Raw genomic sequence first — 24,144 nt, 5'->3', positions numbered from 1 at the left:
CAAAAGGAAAGCAGTTAGTTACCTACAAGGGAATGCCCATAGGACTGTCAGCTGTTTTCTCAACAGAAACTATGAGATCCTCGCAGGGATCACTTCCCAGAAGGGAGTGGCAAGAAATATTTAAAGTGATGGTTAGTGAGGATCTACAACCAAGATTACTCTACACAGCAAAGATATCATTTAGAATTGAAGGTCAGATAAAGAACTTCACAGATCAGAAAAAGCTAAAGGAGTTCATCACCACGAAACCAGTATTATATGAAATGTTGAAGGGTATTCTTTAAGAAGAGGAAGAAGAAGAAAAAGAAAAAGATAAAAAAAATATGAACAACAAAATGGCAACCAATACATACCTATCAACAACTGAATCAAAATAAATGAATAAGAAATCTAATGAACAGAATAAACTGGTAAATAAAATCAAATCAGAGGCATGGAAATGGAACAGACTGATGATTTTCAATAGGTAGGTGGTTGGGGGTGTGAAGAAATTAAACAAATACCTTATATACATATATGCATTACCTATGAACACAGACAATAGGGTGGTGAAGGCCTGGGGTGGGGCGGGAACCAGGTGGAGGGGGACTATTGAGGGGTGGGAAAAGAGGGACATCTGTAATAATCTCAACAATAAAGATTTTTTTAATGAGGAATGTGAGTCCCAGAGAGGTTGAATAACAACTAGCCCAGAGGAGTGCGGCTAGTCAGCAGCAGAGCAGGGGACCAAACTCAGGGCCATTTGGCTTCAGAGCTTAGACTCCTTCCCTGATACCTGCTTGAGGACAGTCCTGGACGGAGGAACTCATGAGTTCTCCATGATTTGAGAGAAATCATTGAGGGGGAGGAATATGTAGGTTCACCCAGATGAGCAGCTGCAACCCTGAATACACCTTAGAATAACCTGGGGCACCTTTAAAATCTATAATGCTAGATCCTACTCCACAAGTTCAAACCTATAGAGTAGGATCAGTTATGTCTGGGGTGGGTCCTGGGCCTTGGCATTTTTTAAAGCTCCCATGTGGTTCTTGTGTGGTTCTTGTGTGTAATTGAGAATTTCTGCCCTTAAGGTTCATGGAGCTTGTGAACCCATGGGGGAGCACCCCTCTTAGACCCTCATGCTGCTGAGGTCATCGTGCCCTATAGTGTGCAGGTCCCGGGCTCTCAGCTCTCTTGAGCCCATGGGTCTCTCTCTCCCCTAGGAGGATGTTTTTGATCAGGACCTTCTACTTTTTATAATGTAAGTCAATGGGCTATTGAAACTTTTTACCTAACATGTCATTTCACTCCTTTAAGGAATGCCCTGATTCATTTGTGGCTACTTAGGTGCTGGAGGTTCTATACTTTCTAGAGCTCAGTGGTGTCCTCCCAGGGAATGACCCAGAGCCCCTTTCATTTCATGCTTTGTTGTTCCTTTCAAGACAACCGATCAAGCCAGAGGCAGTCTCCACCCTTCAGCAAGACCCTTCCCAGTAAACCCAGCTGGCCTTCAGCTAAGGCGAGGCTGGCCTCCACCATGCCCACCTCGACGTCTCTGCAGAAACCTCAAGTCCCACCCAAACCCAAGGATCTTGAGGATGAGGTAAAGTAAATCCATCCTGATGGCTCCCCAGACCTAGTGGAAGGCAGGATGTGGTGTGGGATGGGAGGGAGGCGTCAGGACAGTCTGGACCGGGCATGTCTTCCTCCTTCCATTCCTGCTCTCTGGCCAGCACTAGCCACTTCGTGCCTTCACTGCCACCCTCTAACTCTCCGATGTTATGCTGAAAGGGTGTGGTTTTCTTTCTCTTAAAAAATGACATATATGACCTATTGTAAGCATTTTCTTTTTTTAATATATTTTTATTGATTTCAGAAAGGAAGGGAGAGGGAGAGAGAGATAGAAACATCCATGATGAGAGAGAATCATTGATTGGCTGCCTCTTGCACGCCGCTCACTGGGGATGGAGCCCGCAACCCGGCATGTGTCCTTGACCGGAATCGAACCAGGGACCTTTCAGTCTGCAGGCCAATGCTCTATCCACTGAGCCAAACTGGTGAGGGCTGCATTTTCAATCCCTGGAGGCATATGGTACAATATCAATACTAGATCTGTGCCCCTCTTATCATTCTCTTTCTCTTCCGCTGGTGTCCTGAGATCTTCTCTTTCCTCTGTAAGACAGTTTCCTGCCTTTATTCCCCTTTGCCTCTCTGCCCTGCCCCACCTAGCTTTCATTCCTCCACCTGTTCTCTCTGCTTCTCCATAGTCCTCCTCTAAGATGCAGAGGGGTGGGATGTATAAAGGAAACCCCTAGTGGGCAGGGAGAACTGACAGTAGTATCTGCCTTATTACGTTGTTATAACGATTAAGTGACACAACACATGTAAAGTGCTCAGATGAACACCTGGCGACAAGTGCTCAGGGAAGGTTTAGTTTATTTTTCTCTCAGTACTCATCTTGGCTACCCACCAAGGCAGGTTGTAAAATCACTTTTGAGATCTGATTACCTCATTTGATTCATATCCATATAAAAATCACTTCCTCCCTATACAGGGTGCCCCCAAAAAATGTATACACAATTTAACAGCTGATAGCTCAATTTTTAAAATGAAATGTATTTTAATAACCACTGCCTGTATTCAAAGTGTGTGTATATATTTTTTGATATCTTATATTTACGATCAATTGATTATTAACACAGGTACCAAGACAATTCAATGGGGAAAGAATCATTTTTTAAAAAAACATGCTAGAATGACTGCAGACACCTGCAAATGAATAAAAGTGGAACTCTCTCTCATACCATATACAAAAATTAACTAAAAATGGACCTTAGACCTAAATGCAAGAGCTAAAACTATAAAATTTTTACAAGAAAACAGGTGTATAAATCTCTATGACCTTGGATTAAGCAATGATTTCTTAGATACAACAACAAAAGCATAAGAAACAAAAGAAAAATAGATTAAATGAGCTTCAAAATTTAAAACTTTTGTGCTACAAATGTTATCACCAAGAAAGCAAAAAGATAACTTATAGGATGGGAGAACATTTTTAAAATTATATATCTGATAAGAGACTTATATTTAGAACATTTAAAGAACTCTTACAACCCAATAATAAAAAGACAAAAAACCCGATTCAAAATGGTCAAAGGAATTGAGATGCTCAACATCATTAACCATCAGGGAAATGCATATCAAAGCCATAGTTAATACTACTTCACATCCATGATGATAATTATAATAAAAAAGACAGACAACAAGTATTGGTGAGCATGTGGAGAAATTGCTGGAGGGAAAGAGTTTGGCAACTCCTCAAACTGTTAAACATAGAGCTACAACATGACCCAGGAATTCTAGGCATATTCCCAAGAGAAATGTACACCTACATAAAAACTTGTACATGGATGTTCATAGCAACATTATTCATAATAGTCAAAAAGTGAAAACAACTCAAGTGTCCATCAACTGATGAATGGATAAACAAACCATGGTATATTCATACAATGGAATGTTATTTGGCCATAAAATGGAATGAAGCAATGATATAGCCTGTATGTGGTTGAACCTTGAAAATATTATACTAAGTGAAAGAAGTCACAAAAGACTACATGTTGTATGATTTCATTTACATGCAATGTCCAGAATGGGCAAATATTTAAGACAGAAAGTGGATTATTGGTTGACTAGGTCATGGGAGGGGGGGAGCTGGGTAGTGACTAATGGGCATAGCATTCCTTTTTGGGGTTTAAAATTAGATTACAGTGATGGTTTCACACTCTGCAACTATACTAAAAACCACTAAATTATGCACTTTACATAGGGAAATTTAATGGTATATAAATTATATCTCAGTAAAGATATTTTTTAATTACTTATTCCCATACAATGAATGTACAGCATTCTTCTCATTCACTTATGCATTTCTTTTAGGCTGATTATGTGGTCCCTGTAGAAGATGAAGATGAGAACTATATTCATCCCACAGAAAGCAGTTCACACCCATCTGAAAAAGGCAAGCGTTTGTAGTTTTAAGCACCTGAACATTTCTACCAGTGGATGGGGGTATATGAGACTATTTGGTAGCAAGCACTAAGGGGCTCAGAAGTGATGGTGCTCAGGCCTCTCTCGTCTGTGTCTGCATCGTTTGCCTGCTTTGACGGATTGGGTGAGCCATCTCTGTATTTCATAGTCTTTCCCTTCTTCCTCTGTCCTCTTCCCATCTTAAATTATGAAAGCACCTAGGTGCATATCATTAGCTGTCCTAATACTCACCAAGTCACAAGCCACCATACTGGCCTTACCAATATTGCACCAGGCACAATTTCTGCAGAGGCCTGAAAAATATGAAAGAGTAAAATATGCTCTGTATCCTGGTTCTTTAAATTTAATGCTATCTCAGGAACGTTTTGTTTGTAAATGCTTCACGGAATAACAAATGCCATTACAAACAAATTATCTTGAAAAGCCAGTGCCGCATACCCTCCGTGGAACAGCACCTGTTTACTCTGGATATAGTCACTATGAAGAATGTACTCCTGTGTGAGTGATCGCTTCAAGGAACATTACTCAGCTAATAAACTCTAGAGTAGCAGTGCTCAGTTTTCACGCCGCCATTATGTCGCAACCCTCTCCTGCATTCCCTACACATCACCAGCGGCTTGAAGACCCACCTGAATTCCTGGCCACCCATCACCACGAAAATAAACACCTATTACACATCTCCACCCAAACAAATCCTGAAAATACAAAAGAAATGGTATGTGTTGCTGTGGCAGGGAGGGTGGGGCTGTTAATTTGGCCCCTTAACTATTAGGTTCAATACACTTCTACTAATTTATATAAAAAAAAAAATGTATTCATCTCCTACACCTCCAGTTTGGCAAAGGGGATTCCAAGCCAGTATTCACTTTAACAAAATGCCTATCATAAAATATTTCATTATTCCTTTAATCATTAATATATTCATTCTAATGTTGGGGTGTGTGTGTGTGTGTGTGTGTGTGTGTGTGTGTGTGTGTTGTTTGTTTTTTGTTTTTTCCTGAGGAGGCTTTTTAATGGCTTATAGGTTTAATGAGTATGTTTCCCATTCCTTCCAAACTCTCCGGTCTGACCCATCATTTCCACAATGCATTTTCCCATAAGTGTGAATCCCCTTCAGTGGACTGTACCTATAATCGTTATGTGCATATTTGTGTGTTTAAGCTCCCATGGTGAATAGATCAACCAAGCCAAGTAACTCCTCGAAGCCAGCCCCTCCTCCAGTGACAGCTTCAGGTAAAGTATATGTGTGATGTGCTGTATTTTTAAATCGTGGAATGATTACATTTGGGGGGCTGGTTTTTAATCTATTGCAGATAAGATAAACAACTGAGATCAAATATTAAGAAATAACCACTTGTATTTTCAAATTTCTTAATAAATGATAGCAGAAGCCCTCATCCTCATGTACTGTCTGGTGGCACCCATGTTGAAGGGACCCACCCCCCGCCTCCCTCTGATGTACCTGGACCTCTACTAGACCAGCCCTAGTTTTCATCCTACCTCAATGGGCACTTTGTTGGTTTCTCCTTCTGTCCCTGACTGCGGATGTCTGCCTCATTCAGTCCTCAGCCTTGCTCTTCTTTCAGAATACGGTGGTGGTTAAGAGTGTGGTTTTGAGCCAGACAGATCTGGGTTGGAATCCCAGTTACCAGATGTACCACTTTGGGCATCAGATGGTTTCATCTGTAAATGGGGTTAGTGCACTGAGATAGGAGAATTCTGAAATTGTGAGTGTGAAACTTTCAATCCACATTAGGTGCTCAGTAAGGGTATTATTTTTTACATTAAACATCTCCACCCAAATAAATCCTGCAAAATACAAAAGAAATGGTATGTGTTTTCCTTAGGGTTCATTAATTCTTCTGGTTTTATTTCTCTTGTCTATGGTGATAACTCTGGTGTCCAATGCTGACCTGCTTTCCCTTCTGAACACCTTGACATTCCCACTACCTCCCACTGCATCCATCACCCTTTGGGCATCCCTACTGCTGTTTGCATGTCAGCCCCCAGCCTGCGTGTCTCAGCATGCCTGTGTTCTTTCCAAAGGCTGCTAGTTACTTTTCCTGAAAATTTTCTACTATTTTAGTTGTCACCACCCAAGTCCAGGCTTCCTTTATTTGATCACCTCACACCTTCTGCCTGTGCGTGTCACTAGCCACACCCTTGCTCTAGGCTCTCTTCTTGGTCACTAGACTAAGCTTCTGAATGCCTCCATATGTTGCCAGTTTTATTCCATTACAAAGTTAGTTTTTACCATGTCACCACTACCCAAACCATGAACTCCCAGAGGTTCTTGTAGGGTTTGGCAACCCCCAAACTGAAGCCCACGAAGCTGAGTGGTGCATACACACCCACCCTCTTACAGCACAGAGAGGTTCAGGAGCCTCCTCTCTAGTCCTCCCTCCTCTCCCTCTCCCCTTCATCATCTCTCTCAGACTCTCTCTCTCCCCACCCAGCCTCCCCTCCAGAGCTAAAGGCTGAACACAAGAGATTGGCAGATGGAGCTCTGCTTCCTGGGCCATGATCCTTGAGAAAATATGAAAGAAGAGTATATTTTTTTTTACCTTTTCCTTGATTCATTTCTTGTGCAATTGTCCAACCTCTTCACAAGTTCTTGTCTTATTTATCCTCTCCCTCGGAAGCCACGGGCTCTTTATATTTGGGGAGTAACAGTCAGGGCCATCTTGTCCAGCTCATTGAACTCCTGGGAACAAATGTCAATATCAACCTAATCGGTGATGACTGCTTTGATCCCAGCTGAAATGGAGATTCTTGACTCATAACTGAGGAGAAGGGCTGCTATGGCTGGAACAGAAGATCTTTTATTGAAATAGATAAATGAAGGCCTACATCCTCCTTTAGAAGAACAGTTCAATCATCTCTGGTGTTTGCATCTTAAAATGCTTTTACCAAACAAGGACTTTTTCTTCCTAAAACACACCCAATACTCCAATCATTCTGTATTTCATGGGTCCTACCTTTTGGTCTTTGTGTTCTCACTTTTATGACATCAAATTCTACCCATCCTTCAAGGCCCAGCCTGAGGTCTCCCCCTACAGGAAGGCTCCTATGGTTTCTGTAGCCCTGAGAGAGCTTTCCTTTGCCCTCTCATCCCACTTACACTTGCCCCATACCTGTCCTCTAATTACTATGTGTCTTGGTCTAATCTCTTTAACTGCATTGAAAGCTCTTTGAAGACATTGACTTCAATGTCACTTGCTCAGGAGGCCTTTCTTGACCCCATTTTGGTCTAGATCCCCCTTGGTGTGCACTCCTATAGTTACACACACACACACACACACACACACACACACACACACACCCTTTATCTCCTGATCCCTCCTGAGTTCTCTATCTCTCCTATAAGGACATCAGTGACATGTCTTGCTCACAGCTGTGTTTCCAGGGCCTAGACACAACTGGCTCAGAGTCGGTGCTGAAATGTGGATGGTTCCGTTGGTTGTGAGAGTGGCTGAGTCCCCAACACTGGCTATAGTATTTAAAGAATCACGTGGTACCATCATGAGGGCATTAGCCCATTGGACTTATTCGTTTGCTTTCTATTAATCTAATATAGGTGTATTTTAATACTAGAAGCATCAGATGAAGAAACTAAACAAGTGTGGGGGGGCAATGGTAAGATATGTACACATATAATACCTTAATAAAAAATTTTGAGAAAAAAGAAACTAAACAAGTAACTCTGAGTTAGGTAAGGTAGGTGGTGGTGTCCCCGTTTCACAGAGGGGAAACTGAGACAGTGGTTTGTAAGAGGTCACCCAGCCAGTTTTCTGGCAGAGAAATAACTAGAACCTTGTCTTCCTGATGCGAGACCAGAGGTCTCCACCAATCTGTCCTCCCCACCACGAGAGGAGAATGGGCCTGCCTTCCCATCTGATCGCAGAGGTTGTGTATAAGGAGGGGAAGGGAAGGAAGACGTTGGCAGGCTGTTTGGAGATAAGAAGAAAGGGGAAGCTGCGTAGAAAAAGCAGGCAGCAGATGTGACAGTGATAATGAACCCGGGCCACACGAGCCCTTGGTGTTTAAGGAGAACCCCTGGGAGGAAATGCTGACTTAGTCCTTCTTTACACTTCCTTATTTTTCAGGCAAGGTTTTTGTTCCTCTTCCCTGAAATCTTCATTAAAATCTATGAGTAGCCAAGTGTATTTTTATTGATTGGTTGATTTTTAGAGAGAGAGATCTATTTGTTGTTCCACTTATCTGCATTCATTGGTTGATTCTTGTATGTGCCCTGACCAGGGATCAAACCCAAAACCTTGGTGTATTGGGACAATGCTCCAACCAACTGAGCTACTCGGCCATGGCCCAGCCAAATGTATTTTAAGGTCAATCTCAGCTATGAAGAATTTGAAGAACACTATCAATTTGATACAGTAGCTAAGGAAACATAGTGGGACTCATACTACATACTCGGATGATATTTCAGTTTATTGTCACGCACAGGGTTACAAATTCCAGATGTAGTCTCTTTTTCAAAATGGTTTTGAAAATCACATCTAGGTTAGGTGTGTAAGTAGGAATCTCCTGGGAGGGGACATTCCTTTATGGGGCGTCGGGGAAGGCAGCTCATGAAATCACCACCACCCACTCTGTGCCGCTAAGTGTTTGTGGAAATGGGCCCTACGTAAGAATCGTGTGTAGAGGAAGGCATTGGGAGGTCCAAGTTGGCTGTTGCAGAGTGGTCACGGAGACGTGGATTGCAGCATGGGGAATATGGTCAATCATATCTTCAAGGCTCTGTATGGGGCCAGGTGGTGCTTGGGGCAGTGGAGGGACTACTCTTAGAGTGTGTGACTGTCTGGCCACTGTGCTGTGCATCTGAAACTAATACAAAATAATATGGAATGTAAACTATAATTGAGAAAAAAAAAGAATTGTGTGTAGAGAAAGAGCAGGTGGATTCTGAGGGAAAGCCTAAAGGTCTCTCTGGTCAAGTGCATGAGAATAAACATAAAGATCTCTATTTTCAATACTTTATGAGGCCTTTTCTTTTCTGTGTTTAGAATAGGTGGTCCTACCAGATGAGGTGGCATGAGGTACACGTTTTCTCCTGTTGTAAATTCTGAGAGGGCAGCGGCCCAGCATCACTTCTTCCCTTTTCCCCAGCCCCTAACATAGAGCCTCCGCATGCTTCCTGCACACCAGGTCCTCAGGAGTTCTTGGTAATTGATGATTTCTTCAGTGTTTACTTATGTGCGCTTTATCTCCCAAACCAAAATAGCATAGACTGAGGGCAGGTCCAACCTACATTTACAGGCTATCCTCTTTAAGTCCAATAGGAATTGTGTGCTTATAAATGTACGTTCCTAATAAAGTATTTTTCCAGTTCAATTTAACTCAATAAATAGGCTTTGTCTCACTGAGCAATAATGTGCATGCAGGCGAGCATGGGCCTAAGAGGAGGCCCAGGATATGCTGAGGGGAACTGGCTTAGCTTCTGTCCTCTCCACCTCCAGGCCTGCTCTCTGCCCCAGTGGTGAAGTGCTGCCTGTCTCAACTTCTTCCCTCATGGTGATTGTCTGGCTTCTATCTTCAGGATTGGGCGGGGGAAATTGGGGTGCAGTGGACAAGGCCCTCTGGGTCCCTTCTGTGACCTCAGAAATTAGATCAGGACAGTAGCTTAACTTGTCTCGATTTGTCTGTTTGTGCAATGAGCAAAAGCCCTGAGAAGTCAGATGAACGAACGAGTATCTAAGAATGTGAAGTTAGGTGTAGGTGTCAGTGTTTGTGTGATTATGAATGAGCAATATCCACAGGTGTGTACCAGGAGTGGCAGGTCTGTGCCTCGTCTTTAGGCACCTCTGGTGTGCACGTATGTGCAAGTGTGAGCTCCTGGCCCCCTCCCATAGGACTTCTTGTGTGGCTCTCACCAAGCCCACAGAACCAGGGACTCTGGGTTTGTCCCATGGGGGAAAAGGGAAGTTACTTAGAAATGTTAATATTATTGACTATATTCTTTAGGCTGTACTTTACATCTCCATGTCTATTTTGTCACTTTTCAATCCCTTCACTCTTTTCACCCATTCCCCCAAACTCCATCCCTTTGGCAACCCTCGGTCTGTTCTCTGTATCTATGATGAAGTCCCTAATTCACATCCTAGTTCTGAGCCAATAAGTGGATATTTATTAATATGTTTCATCACCTTGGCCTAAAAAGTTTTCCCCAATAGCTTCAATGTAATTACTAAACATGCTTTACTGAAAATAATAAATATGTGTACTTCTGAGGCTGCCCTAAGCCCAGCCTCCCTGTGACCATCAGCCCCAGATTCAGGACTTGAGACTGACCTGTGTACATGTTGTGCAGGTCGAAGCAGCGGGGCCTGGGACACTAAGGCGTCTTCGTTACCGGCTGTGCCGTCCCCACTGCCCAGGGCCGGGTGAGTACCTGCCACAGACAAGCAGCTCCATGAGATGGGAGTGGATGGTCCCACCACTGCTATGAGCAGGGCCTGCCAGGAGCCACAGAGGGAATCGGGGTGGAGGGTTCTTTCCCACTGTTTCCGTCCAGAAGAGCACACCTGCAGGACCACAGATCACAATGATGATCAAACTTGTGTTGGTCTTGGATTTCTCTGTCTGGAATGAAACCCTGGGCAGAAGTTTAGTAAAGAACAGTCACCTTCATCGATGTTTCTAACTTTCTATCCCTCTCCCTTCCTCTCTGTAAAAAAATCAATAAAATATATATTTCTTTAAAAAACAGTCACCTAGAAGCAGGCGGAAGCTGGCATGAGGAGGTGCCAGCTGCAACCTCACCTGCATAGGCACCCTCGTATCTCCAGTCTCCATCCCCAAGCAGTAGCCTGGGGTGCTGTTGGTGGAGGGGAGGACTCTGTGTGCACATTGAAAACACTGATTCTGGTCCTCATTTTACAGATGAGGAAACTAATCTCCAACGGGCCTCAGAGCCGACAGAGAGGCCTGAGTCACAGAGTAATTAGCAACAGAACTGGAACAGGAGCTCAGTTATGCCGGCTCCCTGGCTACTGGTGCTCCTGTTTATCCCCAGTTAACCCCTTTGCCATCTGCCAGTGGAGCCTATGTGAGGTGGGGGGGCGGGCACAACTGAATCCTGCTTCCTCCCTCTCCGCCTTTCCAGGAGAGCCTTTCTCCACACTCGTACCACCTTCATTGCTCTAATTTAAATTTGAGAAGAAAATGATAAGCAGGCAGTTCTACTTTATCTTTTCATGTTGCAACAAAGCCAATCCTTCTTTTTTTAATCCCCCAGGAAAAAGCCAGCTACACCACTGAAGACGGTAAGTTACTGTCGCAGTTAAACACGCTTCCTGTTTCCCAGTATTTATTCTTATCCACTCATTTAAAGTTGACAATGCTCCCAGCAAAGGGGACACAGAAATCTTAGCCCTGAAGGTGTTGTCTGGGCAGGCCTAGAAAAACTCGGAATCCTCAGTGAGCCTGGGAAGATGCTGCCTGGGAGTTCATCCTCATTTGACCCCAGCGGCTTGATGGAGGAGCCCTGGCAGATCAGCCGCCAGGGTTGGCCTCCCCTGACATCTGTCTTCCCCTCAGGGTTCCCCTGTATCTATTCCCAACCCTCTGGCTGGCACCTGACAATTGCGTAGCAGGCACACGTAGGCCTGACTAAACTCAAATTCTGGCCAGAACAAAGGGAACCTGGAGCAGTCCACTACTCAAGGAAGCCCACCTTGACCTGGTATCTACTCGGTAGCCTGACATTTATAATCAGCCACCAAACCCTGAGACAGTGGGTCCTGAGACAGAGGCCATATGCTGGATTCCCACTGCATGAGCGCTCCTGCCCAGTAGCTGCTGGGGGTCCTGCTAGCCATCAACCCCACTGACAGAGCAGGGAAGGCCCAACACCAAGACCACATTGCTCCTCCCATGAGCCACCTCCAGTGAGTTGTCACTTCATGCAAAGGTTAGACTGGAGACTGTGCATGTCCAACTGTTGCTCTTATGACTAAAAGAATGGCTTTGCATCAGAGAAATGTTCTCCTCAAATACTTATTTCAATAATATTATTGCTTTGACTTTTATTTCCACATTCAACTGTATTGAATATCTTTGCTTTTTTTTTTTTTTTTTTTAATAGGCTCCACTTGCCTCTCAACAGAATGCCTCAAGTGTGTGTGAAGGTAAATCTACCTTATTCTAAACGAGGAGTGTGGCCCTAAAACTCTTTTTAATTAAGGATTTCTATATAAATGTCTTTCTAAATTCTGGCATTATTTATAAGGTAATTGTAAACATGCAACTCAATTTTCTAAACTAAGTAGCCCTCCCAATGCAATGAGTAGTGAGTGGCAGTGGTCAGGACCTGAGCTTGCCTGGGAAGCTTCTGTGGGGTGGCTTACATGTCGGCTTGCTGACAGGTATGCTTGCCAGAAACAGGGCCGTAGCCTTCCATTGGTGTGAAGACTAATTCAGGGCCACTCATGTACCTTAGAGTCTAAGACTTAGACTAATTGTTTGGTTAAGGAACGAAACTTTTAAAAACCTGTTGATGTGTATCAGTCCTTTTGCTAAGTTTTCAAGATAATGTTTTCAGAGTTCAAATGCCTGTCTTACTTAATACATCTTCAAATGCTTTCCTTTTTTTGTTCCATCATAACCCTAGAACCTTACATTTACTTTTTATTAGAACATTACCACTCAAAAAATTGTATTTTAAAAATCCTAGGGGGAAAAAACAGAAAGAAGCAAGAATCATCCATAATCTCAACGTTTAAAATACTATATGAGTTAAATTTCTGCACCCATCTGATTCCACATTTGAAGATACCTAATGTTAAAAGCTTAGGGGGTGCTCTTCCCACCATTTCCTGAGTTAATATGGGCAGATCTACAAACCAGTGTTCTGGTTTCTCTGACGATGGACAGTGGACATTTTCTGAATGTCCGTTACAACTCCCCTGTCTGTTTAATTGTTCTAATCATTAATTTCTGCAATAGGCTTTTACATTGGCTCACACATCTTTTCTCCCCCAAGAGCTATTTCCGAGTATCACTCTCTTTCTGATGTTTTGCTTTCGTCTGCCTTTCCGTTGATGCTTTTGCCTTGTAGTCCTTCCATTTCTTGCTGTCCTCAGCAAGGGCTCATGGCATGTTCTATGCAGCTCAGATATCCTCATCCCCAAAGCATTCCCAGTGCAGGAGCTTGGCATGCCATCTCCTTAGTGACTTATTTCAAGACCATGGCAATGGCCATCCAAAACCAAAATGGGGAGCAGCCTCCAGGACAGCAGGGCCAAGCAGGTGTGACCAAAGGCTGTGGGGACCTAATGTGTTCATTGTTTCTCCTTCTGAAACTACCAAGTTGTTAGGTTGTGAACAAAACGTCTCCATGGCAGCTCAGAGTAACTTGCCACAAACCTGAAGCACGACCTTCAGAGGCCAAGCATTCTGGATTTCAGTGCACCGCACAAAACCCAGAACTGCTTAGCATCTTACTACTTTTATTCCTTGTGGGTTCCTATAACAGGAGAGCAATACTTCTCAACCTTTCTTCCATGCAGGAGACACACCATGGACATACCCAGATTTTAACATGCCCTAGATCAAACTTGAGGGAGGATAAAGCATTAAATAATTTATAATCACACCTATTAATGGCTCAGCTGCAAGTTCACCATGGGCTTCAACACAAATTTCTTACATTTCGGGTTGTGCCCATTCCCCTGTGTACTAGTTATAACTCCTCCTCTTCCTCTCCCCCTCAGGAAAGCAAGGTGAAATGTAAGAGAGGTGAACATTGCTATAGAGATAACCTTGAATTTGCTGAATTAATTTTTCAAAAAGAGTAGATCATTTTTAAAATGTCATATTTTACCACTTATCGTTAAGAAATTCCTTATAGTTGCATCTTATGACTAATGAAGACACACCCAGGGTGTGGTAACACCTGTGTGTGGGCCACATAGAAAGCAGGAGGTAGGTAGCTAAAACTTGCTCATCTCTGTCACCTGCCTGAACTCACACATTTAAAGGTCCAAATCCCATGGGGTCAGCCCCATGTTCCTTGCTAAGAGATAAAAACAGAGGCAGTAGGGTATGCCTGTAACACTGGGGAGCGGGAGAGTCCTGGTCTAATAGCACAAACACATCACCAGACTGACAGGTGCACAAACAGATAGCACCCTGGTGAAAATATGTTCATAGGAAGACATCTGACCAAACCCAGTGCTCCTCGGTTGATATTGCTCGGTTTGGGCATGGGGACGGACATTTCCCTCTAATTCTAATATGAGCATTTTCTTGATACAGAAAAACCTATACCTGCTGAACGCCACCGAGGGTCTAGTCACAGACAAGAAGCTATGCAGTCACCAGTGCTTCCTCCTGCCCAGAAGTAAGAATCCTTTCCTTTAAAAATGAGTTTCCTCTTGTTGCTGCGGGCATTAATGCCTACATTGTTACACCACACAGTGGCACACGCTGTGGTACTTGGTAAAGATCTGACATGTCATTGCTTTGCAATTAAGTTTTAAAGGGTGTTCAGCTTTTAAGTAGGTAACAACGTTAAAAGAACTGCTTAGAATCTCAGAGACCTAATATGCAGGTTAACTACTGGAATTAACTAAAATATAACGCCTTAGTCAATTAATTAAAATATAGTGCCTTAGTCAAGGCTCTTCCTTTTTCAAAAGTAAAGGGAACAATTGTTCTTATCGTGAAGGTTTTGGTGCCTCTCCTACCTTTAGATCTGGTTCACTGGCAATTCCTGTTGATTCCTTGGTGATGGGAGTGTTCATAGAGAATTCACTGTAAACAGAAAGTCAAATTTATTCATCTTGTGCTTTGCCCTTTAATAAATTTTTAAATTCTTCCTTTCAGACAAGTCCACCAAAAACCCATACCTCTGCCAAGTAAGTACTATGGAGTCATGAAGAGTAATATCAGGTAGTGGCTCAGGCTGGATCTTCCTGTCTGAGTCACCTGGGTTCTAACACAACATTGCCACCTCCAACTGGAGGATCTTAGTATCCTGGTATCCCCTTTAGCCTGTTTCATCTGTAAAATGGGGCCAAGAATATTTTTCATAGAGTTGTTTTGAAAAGTAGATTTGGACAATTTTTACTTTTTCGTTTTTAGAAGAAAAGAGTTTGAAAACTTCTTGAAAAGAAGATTAATTAAAACAATTTATAGGAAGTACCTGGTATAGTGCTTGGTACATGGAAGGTCCTCAATAAATAATAGCTATTTAAATTAAATCTAAAATGCATTTTAATGATCACAAAATCGATCTACAAAAGGTACCCTGAAAAGATTTGGAAAATATCTGGATAATTTTCCCAAGGCAAACATTACATCACCCTAAAAATACATGAATCAGGTAAGTTAGGCCTATAGAACATTACTATCCAAACCTTGATTTGCTTTCTATTTAATATAGGAAAAAAACAAATAAACAAATCCTACCTTACATGGGTAATTTGGAAAATATTCCAAAATAATCAAGATTCAATAAATTTAAGTACAGAAAATAATTGTTATATACCAAAAACTTTTGTGCATTTATACTGAATAGAAATCAGATCTTCAGGTTGTAATTCAATTTTATATTCATCTTACATGAAACGTATACTAAATATAATTTTTTAAAAGTTCTGAACACAAAGTGAAAATGGTTGAGCTATAGAAATTCTGTTTCACTGTGTAAAGCTTTATGATACCTTTTATTGTTTCCCACCCAAAGTCATTTTTTCAATTGGTAAATACTAGTATTTATTGGCCATCTGCCATATGCCAAGCGCTGTTCTAGACACAGGGAATAACAGCAGCGAATAAAGCGGAGTCCCTGCCGTTATGAAGCTTCTATTCTACTGGAGGCGGCAGACAGGGAAAAAATAAACAACCAGACAAATCATATCACATCAAGTAAATGCTAACGTGCTATAAAGAAAAACATCGCAGGGGAGCAGAGGGTGGGGGAAGAGAGTAATGGCGGCCGTGAGAACCTCTGGTTTTGATGGGCAGTCAGGGAAGGCCTCCTCTGCAAAATGGGTCTGAGAGCGCCTCCCACAAAGGGCTGATGTGAGGACAAAATGAGCTAAGATGTGGAAGACAGAACAGGACCGGCACATATTTATAGTTCTGAAAATGTCAGCCTAAAAGTCCAAATGCCCAAACTGCAGAAACCACCAAACATCTTGTACTCTGTGTGTGTGTCTTGGGAGAGCCCACCGTCCTTGGCTCCTCCCCACACCCCTAGAGCCGGCCCTTCCTTCAGACCCAGCCTTGCTGGGCCTGCCAAGCCCTTCCTGCTGCCTCCTGTTACTCTGAACATCCTGCTGTCTCCTGTGAACGTTTGGACACTTTTATCTGAGGCACTCAGTGTAGCTAAACCTGTTTCTCCCGCAGACTTGGCCTTTTAATTAAGGACAACTCTGCTTTCTCTGGTCACCCTGACCTCCTCACCTGCTTTCTTCAAACACGTTCCAGCTATTTCTTCAAATTACATCTGGAATCCAACTCTCACTGCTTCCACGGATGCCATTTGTTCCAGGCCACCCTCATCTCCCGCCGGGGCTTGCAGAACACTGACCTGGCTTCCTCTCTCTGCTCTCTCTTGCCCTCTTCTATTTCCAGCCCTGCAGCCAGTGTGATCTTGTTAAAAAGACAAGCAGATCACATTACTGCTCTGTTCAAAAACCTCCAAAAGCTTCCCAGACCATGCTTGTGAAAGCTCAAGTCATGTCAAGGGGTCCACCAGGTCCTACAAACCTGGTTCCTTCATCACCTCCTGCCTGACTTTAGCCCTTATTGCTCTCCTTTCCTCACTGCACTCTGGGCACAGGGCTCCCTCTCTCTTCCTCACTCATGCCAGGCCTTGCGTTTGCTGCGCCTTCTGCCTGAAACATTCTTTCCTGGGATGGCACATGCCTCCTCCCTCTCCATTTGAAGATCTTACCCAAGTGTCACCTCAGTGAGGCCTTCCTTCCCTGACCAGCGTATTTAAACGAACTATTTGTCAGAGGCTACCTCCAACCCCTTCCCTGCTTATTTTTCTCCATAGCATTTATGACTAAGCTCCAGGAGGGCAGGGCATTTTGCTGTTTTGTTGTCTTGTATACTAGTAACCCCAATGCCTTGATCATGCCCATAATCATGAATGAATGAATGAATGAATGAACAAATGAATGAACACCAGCTAAGAATTTTCTCTATTTCATGTATCTTCACTCCTAGACTGAATTTATGCCTAAGGCAGCAATTCTCAAACATTTTGGCCTTGGCACCATTTAACGCTCTTAAAATCAGACCCCAAAAACTTTGGTTTATATCTTTCTATTGATACTGAATATATTCATTAAAAGACATTGAAAACACACTTAGTAATCCAGTAAACTCATTGCATGTTAACATAAATAACATATTTTTATGAAGAATAACTGTATCTTCCAAACAAAAACAATTCATGGAAAGAGTGGCATTGTTTTACATTTTTTAAGATCTCTCTAATGTCTGGAATAATAGAGACAACAGGACTCTCCTCTCTGCCTCTACGTTCAATCTGTTGCGCTACGTTTTTCTGTGAAGTACATGAAGAAAACTGGGCTTCACAGAGCTTTGTATTTGAAAAAGACATGGAAAACCCCCTGAAAGGACCTTGGGGATTCCCTGCCGCCTCAGGCTGTGCTTTGAGAACCATTGCTCTTAAGGATTTGGGGTGTGTGTGTGACTTTTCAGTGTGCGTGTACCCTGCAGCAACTGCCATGGTGTTGAAGAATGGGCACAGTAACTGCTCAAGAAATGACAGAGATCCGTTGGTTTTCCAAATCCCTTTTAGGGTTTCCAGAAGGGGGTAGCCCAACGGTGGATGGCCCATTGTCCAGCTTTCCACCCAATTCCAGTGTGTCAGAACAGGTACGAAACGAACTCTTACTGTTTCCGGTGAACTGCCGCAAGGGCGTGTCTTCTTAGAAGAGAGGGTTTGGGGTGAAGCTTGAGTATTTTAAATTGTCATTTACTGCTGGGTACAGAATACTTTCCCCCCCCCCCCCCCCCCAGTTATTAAGACCTTGCTCCATTTGTTCCATTTTATATTCTCGATACCCTAAATAACAACTTGTCGTTCTTCAAAACTAGAAATGTGTTGCTTTCTATTGTTCTTCCTAGTTTCTATTGAAACTATGTCATTTTCTCAGAAAGATCCGTGGAGGTATATGATATTAAAACACTGAAGCAGCACAGTCTATACAGAGAGACGGGAATCTCTGTGTCCTTGGGCAAGTCTCGCTAAGGTTTCTCAAATGTAAAATAGGGATGACAGCATTTATCCTCCTTGCCTTCAAAGTAGTTACAAGAATCAAATAAAATAACATTTGTGAAAACACTTTGAAATTGTTAAGCACTCCACAAAGCAAAAATAGTGAGATCACAATGGAAAGGGAGATTATAACTTATTTAGGAGAAAGGAATGAATGGTTCAGGCATCTAGCAGGATTTAGTTCTTATGTTCAATTTCTAAGGTTAGCAGCTAAGGCCAGATGGATGGGGAAAAAAGTCAATTATATAACTCTGTGATTGACCAAAGGAAGCATAAACTCATGACAAATACTGGTTCACATGTAGTTAGGCAAAATGTGACTCTGTCATGCATGCACAGAAGGTATGGTGTCTTTGAAGGACCATCTCTTGCTTAACAATTCCCTCTATTTCGCAGGAAGCTGACATTCACTGTAAGCCATGGTACGCTGGTGCCTGTGATCGAAAGTCTGCTGAAGAGGCATTATACAGATCAAACAAGGTTTGGCCGCTTAAAATCTCCTATCTTGCCCTCAGCCTGTCATAGGCACAGTTGTTCTCCTAATAATATGCTAATTAAATAACTGCAATAATTATGGATGCAGGGATCTTTTTCCTTTACTTACTCAGAAGGACCTGCCATTCCCTCCTCTCTTTCAAGCATCTCCCTCTTTGTTCCTCCATCTCATCTCTACTTGTCCTTTCATTGCCACGAGGATCCATAGGCTCCTCTGCTCTCCCAACAGTGAGAGAGAAGAAGGCTCCAGGGGAGATCTCTAAAAGGCTTGGTGCTACAGGAGATCCATCCAGGAGTGCAAAGTAACAGGCTACTTTGGACCAGGGCATGGGATAAAAGGCTGAGGTCAAGATGGCACAAAGTACTGGGAAAGAGATTTGGGGAGCATCCAAGCCCAATCATGTAGGAACACTAGGGACCATTTGAGCAATCCAAGATTAAAGTGCCAATTTCTCTTTCTTTCTCTTTTCCCCTGCTGTTTTTTTCACTTGCACCCTTTGTCAGGATATGTAATATTTACATACTGTTTTTGCCACCTTTGGTTTAGTCCCAACTCTACAATTAAATGTATTAAATGCTTTCCATCATTCCCTTTGCTGGCTTTCCCAGTTATCTCTTTTTGTTTGATGAAGCTCACCTTGTACTGTAGTCTCAGGAAGGACAGTGTTCACATTATTCCCTTAATTCTTGCACATTCAAAACTGTTTTTCATAGCCTGATCCCTGGAGGAAATCTTGGCTGGATATAAAATCCTTGGCTTAAGTGTTGCTCCACTGGATTGCCTTGTTCTACCTGATGCTAATGTTATTTTCTTGTCCATATATGTAATTTGATATTTTAGTCTAAAACTCTGTAGATATTTTGTTTTTAAAGTTTAATAGTTTTACCAGAAGATGTCTCTGAGTTGCTTTCCAGGTCAATTTTTTTCAGGCAGAGGGAAGCCCTTTCAATAAACAGATTTAAGTTTTCTCTTATTTCCAATATGTTTTCTTAAATTATAGTCTCAAAGAATAGTTCTGGTTCATTGTTTTGTTTTTCTTCTTCAAGGAATCAAATAACATGTATTTTGGACCTTTTTTTGTCTCTTTCATTCCAACCACTCTGACCCTGTTGTTGTACTTCCTTTTTCTTAATCTCCCCTCACTCCCACCCCTCTGTCTTGGTGGTTTCCATACCTTCACTCGGAAGCTGTTGTCCCTTGGGCATCTTGTAATTGTTTCTTCATTTCTGAGACAGGTTTGTCTTCCTTTTTCTTTTTTTTAGTCTTTTTTTTTTAGTATTTTTTTTTTATTGATTTCAGAGAGAGGAAGGGAAAGGGAGAGATAGAAATATCAATTATGAGAGAGAATTATTGATTGACTGCCTCCAGCATACCTCCTACTGGTGATTGAGCCCACAACCCAGGCACAATGCCCTAACCCAGAATCAAACTGTGACCTTCTGGTTCATGTGTCGATGCTCAACCACTGAGCCACACCAGCCAGCTCTCTTTATTTTCTTTGCAGAATTTGTTCAACTGTTGTTGCATTTTCTTCCTGTTTTTTGTCCTTTTGTTCATAATTTTTGAATTTATGATTCTAGAATATTTTATAAAATATTTCAATTTGGAATGTTGTGTTACAGTTTTTATCTGCTTCAATCTAAGTTTTGGGGGAGAGCATTTTCATCAGCTGAAATATTTTTACCCCCAATTTCTACTTTCTTCTTACAAGTACTTTTGAGTAAAATTTGTTTGATAACATTTTTTTTATTCACAGGCAACTTGTGGACATGGTTCCTAGTTCAAGAGTGCCCTCTAGGTTTGATCTTAATGTGTCCCTTCACACATTTCTAAATTCTAAAACATAATATCTTTATTTAGGGCATCAAAAAGTGCATTGGTTTCAGGATTTTTATAAGTATATGTAAATATATATAAGTATAAAATATAAGTTTATATTTTGTATAAGTATGTAGTTTACTGAAGTGTTTTCTTGGAAAATAATAAAATAAACTTATCAACAATAGAAAAACTTATAACTAAATACTTATATTTTGAATATAATATAGCTATTTTTCATAATCTTATTTTTAACTTGTGGAACTATAAGTAATACTAACCATAATTATGATTTTCATTTAATAAACAGGATGGATCATTTCTCATTCGGAAAAGCTCTGGTCATGATTCCAAACAGCCATATACACTAGTTGTATTTTTTAATAAGCGGGTATACAATATCCCTGTGCGATTTATTGAAGCAACAAAACAGTATGCTTTGGGCAGAAAAAAAAATGGTGAAGAGGTCAGTAATTTCTCTTTTAATACAACTCTGTAACTATGTATTGAACTCAATGGCATCATACTATATTAGATGCTAGAGATGAGGAGAAAGGATACAAAAGTACTTGATCCAAGGCTTGCACACATGTTGTAAGTAGATAAAGTACTATTTGGGGGCAGTATCTCCTATGAGAGAACAGAAAGGAGGAAAGACTGATATGATGTAAAGACTATATCTTGGTCCTTTTATCCTGTTATTTAGTGGGGTCAGTCTGATTCAGTATTTTAGTCCAGGAAACTAAAAATCAAGGTTGAAATGTCAACTAGAATTAATGTTATAGAAATCAAGATCAGTGTCCAAAGCTCCTAAGTCAAGAATTAGGATCTCAGTTCAAATACAGTACCAAGGTGGATGACCAGAGAAGGATCAGAAGAGATGCAAAAACCTGAGTTGAAGCCTTAGACTATACCCTTGGGCCAGAATGAGCTTTTGGGCCTGCTGTAAGAAAAAGGCATTACAGTAGGTCTTTCTTGAATACCAACCAAACATGAACTTCAACTCCTCTTTAATCTGTACCAAACTCAATGCTTACTATATCTCTGTTTAGCCAGTTTGTTCCTATAAGGGGTCAGAAAGGGAGTGGTACTTGTTCTGATCTTGAATGATGCACTGATTTGAATAAATAGAATGAAAATTGGAATGGATGAGAAGTGGAAAGAACAATCCAAGCAGAGAAAATAGAATTTTAAAAGTTCAAAAATGTTATTTTCAGTATTCCTTCAGAAATAACTACACCCATTCCAAACCCAGCACTTGTTAGATAGTAATTGTTAGAAAGTATCATAATTTCTGAAGTGTCTCTTCTCCATTAGATGAGGCCAGGGGCTACAATGATGCACTGATTTGAATAAATAGAATGAAAATTGGAATGGATGAGAAGTGGAAAGAACAATCCAAGCAGAGAAAATAGAATTTTAAAAGTTCAAAAATGTTATTTTCAGTATTCCTTCAGAAATAACTACATCCATTCCAAACCCAGCACTTGTTAGATAGTAATTGTTAGAAAGTATCATAATTTCTTAAGTGTCTCTTCTCCATTAGATGAGGCCAGGGGCTACACTATGTTTTGTTCGTCTCTATATTTCTAGAACCATAGCACAAGGTAAGCTTCAGTGGATGCTTGATAAGTGCTTATTAAATGAATGAAATGATTTGGGGATGGAGTGATTACAGGCAGGAGAATAGCATTTGTAAAATGAACTGATAGGGTCATATGTCAATTAGTGTATTCTTTATTTTGCTTTTTCTTAAATATGGTAAAAAAACAACAACACATAACACATATAATAAAATGTTTAAGTGTACAGTCTAGTAGTGTTAATTATATTTACAATGTTGTGAAACAGATCTCCACGGTTTTTTATCTTGCATATCTGAAACTCTATACTCACTGAAAACTCCCCTTTCCCACTCTTCTCAGTCCCTGGCAACCACCATTTACTTTTTATTTCTATAAATTTGACTACTTGGATACCTCATATAAATGAGATCATACAATGTTTGTTCTTTTGTGACTACCTTATTTCATGTGGCATAATATCCTTAAGGTTCACCCATGTTGTAGCATGTGACAGGATTTCCTTTCTTTTTGAGGCTACATCGTATTCCACTGTATTATATATCACATTCTGTTTACTCATTCATCTGTTGATGAACATTTGAGCCACTTGTACCTCTTGGCTATTGTAAATGATGCTGCTATGAACATGGGTGTGCAGATATCTCTTCAAAACTCTGCTTTCCATTCTTCTGGACATATATCCAGAGTTGGATTGCTGGGTCATATGGCAGTTCTATTTTTAATTTGGGGGGGAATCGCCATGTTATTTTCCATAGTGATTGCATCATTTCATTATCCTACTAACAGTACACAAGGGATCCAAATTTTCCACATCCCTGCCAACCCCTGTTATTTGGTGTGTGTTTTTAAATAGTAGCTATCCTAAATGAGTGATATTTCATTGTGGTTTTAATTTGCATTTCTCTGAATGTTAGTGAATCTTAGCATCTTTTCATGTTTGTTTGCTATTTGTATGTCAACTTTGAAGAAATGTCTATTCAAGTGCTTTTCCAATTTTTAAATCAAGTTATTTGGTCCTTATTGTTGAGTTGTAGGAGTTCTTCATTTTTCTGGATATTAACCCCTTTCCAGATACATGATTTGCAATTATTTTCCTCCACTCCAGAGGTTACTTTTCACTCTGTTAATTGTGACCTATGATGAGCAGAAGTTTTTAAGTTTAAGTTTGTTTTTGTTGCCTGTGTTTTTGGTATCATGACCAAGAAATCATTGCCAAATACAATCTCATAAGATTTTCTCCCATGTTTTCTTATAGGAGTTTTTAAAGTTTGGGATTTTATTTTGCTTTTAATAAAGTCTCAGATAGTTAGAAAATGCAAAATTCTTGAATCTGAAAACACAAACTAATCAAGATTAAAGTAGGGTTTTAAATACAGATTGCATTATCATTAACCTCAGTTAAATTTTAACAGAACTGTCTGTTTTTCCCTACTCACAAAAAAACCTTCATTCTCACCGCAACTTTATCTGACAAATCTTTTAAACTAAATGCTCCTAATAGTAGTAATCAGTGATAGGAGATGGTGATGACCCTAGTAAAACAGAGTGACTTTGGACAGGTGGTTTCATTCTAAAGCCTCTCCAGGGGTTCAGTACTTCTATGAGGCTTAAGGGTGGGTGAGGGAGCTGTCTTCTTTAGAGGTCCTGAAATTCTCGCATAAAAACTGAGCTCTAAGAGGGGCTCTGGACTTCATTGTTCTGCTAGGAAACTCTGGTAAACAGGAATTTCTCTTGCCCTAAAGACTCTTCATCCCTACCTGAGAATGGATAGATAGAGCTTTATCTCTCTCCCCACATATCCAGCCTATGGATTCCAAAATAAGTAGTATCTATATAATAAAAGCCTAAGCAACTGTTACAGCTGAACGACCAGAACGACTGGTCACTATGATGCGAACTGACCACCAGGGGGCAGACACTCAATGAAGTAGCTGACC

At 41.2% G+C, this 24,144-nt stretch overlaps 2 protein-coding genes across 3 annotated transcripts in view; one reads left to right on the top strand and one right to left on the bottom strand.

Annotated features, from left to right (window-relative positions):
* The window catches only part of BLNK (B cell linker), a 66,780-nt gene that overhangs the window by 39,375 nt on the left and 3,261 nt on the right, over window positions 1-24,144 (top strand). For both annotated transcript variants that reach the window (XM_079794139.1, XM_079794140.1), the window contains 11 exons: window positions 1,422-1,582; window positions 3,916-3,997; window positions 5,188-5,259; window positions 10,355-10,427; window positions 11,282-11,309; window positions 12,131-12,173; window positions 14,302-14,386; window positions 14,872-14,903; window positions 17,828-17,904; window positions 18,704-18,787; window positions 20,932-21,087. In XM_079794139.1, coding sequence (XP_079650265.1) covers window positions 1,422-1,582; window positions 3,916-3,997; window positions 5,188-5,259; window positions 10,355-10,427; window positions 11,282-11,309; window positions 12,131-12,173; window positions 14,302-14,386; window positions 14,872-14,903; window positions 17,828-17,904; window positions 18,704-18,787; window positions 20,932-21,087 — 893 coding nt within the window. The remainder of the gene's footprint in view (window positions 1-1,421; window positions 1,583-3,915; window positions 3,998-5,187; window positions 5,260-10,354; window positions 10,428-11,281; window positions 11,310-12,130; window positions 12,174-14,301; window positions 14,387-14,871; window positions 14,904-17,827; window positions 17,905-18,703; window positions 18,788-20,931; window positions 21,088-24,144) is intronic.
* Window positions 4,017-24,144, bottom strand: part of ZNF518A (zinc finger protein 518A) — a 78,886-nt gene continuing 58,758 nt past the window's right edge. Inside the window, exons 6-9 of the transcript XR_013814770.1 lie at window positions 14,733-14,799; window positions 10,336-10,568; window positions 6,591-6,730; window positions 4,017-4,319 (exon numbers count right to left, since the gene is read on the bottom strand). The gene's annotated coding sequence lies outside the window, so the exon portion shown is untranslated. The remainder of the gene's footprint in view (window positions 4,320-6,590; window positions 6,731-10,335; window positions 10,569-14,732; window positions 14,800-24,144) is intronic.

Source organism: Cnephaeus nilssonii (assembly GCF_951640355.1).
Source record: "Cnephaeus nilssonii genome assembly, chromosome: 16".
NCBI lineage: Eukaryota > Metazoa > Chordata > Mammalia > Chiroptera > Vespertilionidae > Cnephaeus > Cnephaeus nilssonii.
Note: the sequence above shows the minus strand (reverse complement) of the source record. Positions and strands in the feature narration are given on the sequence as shown.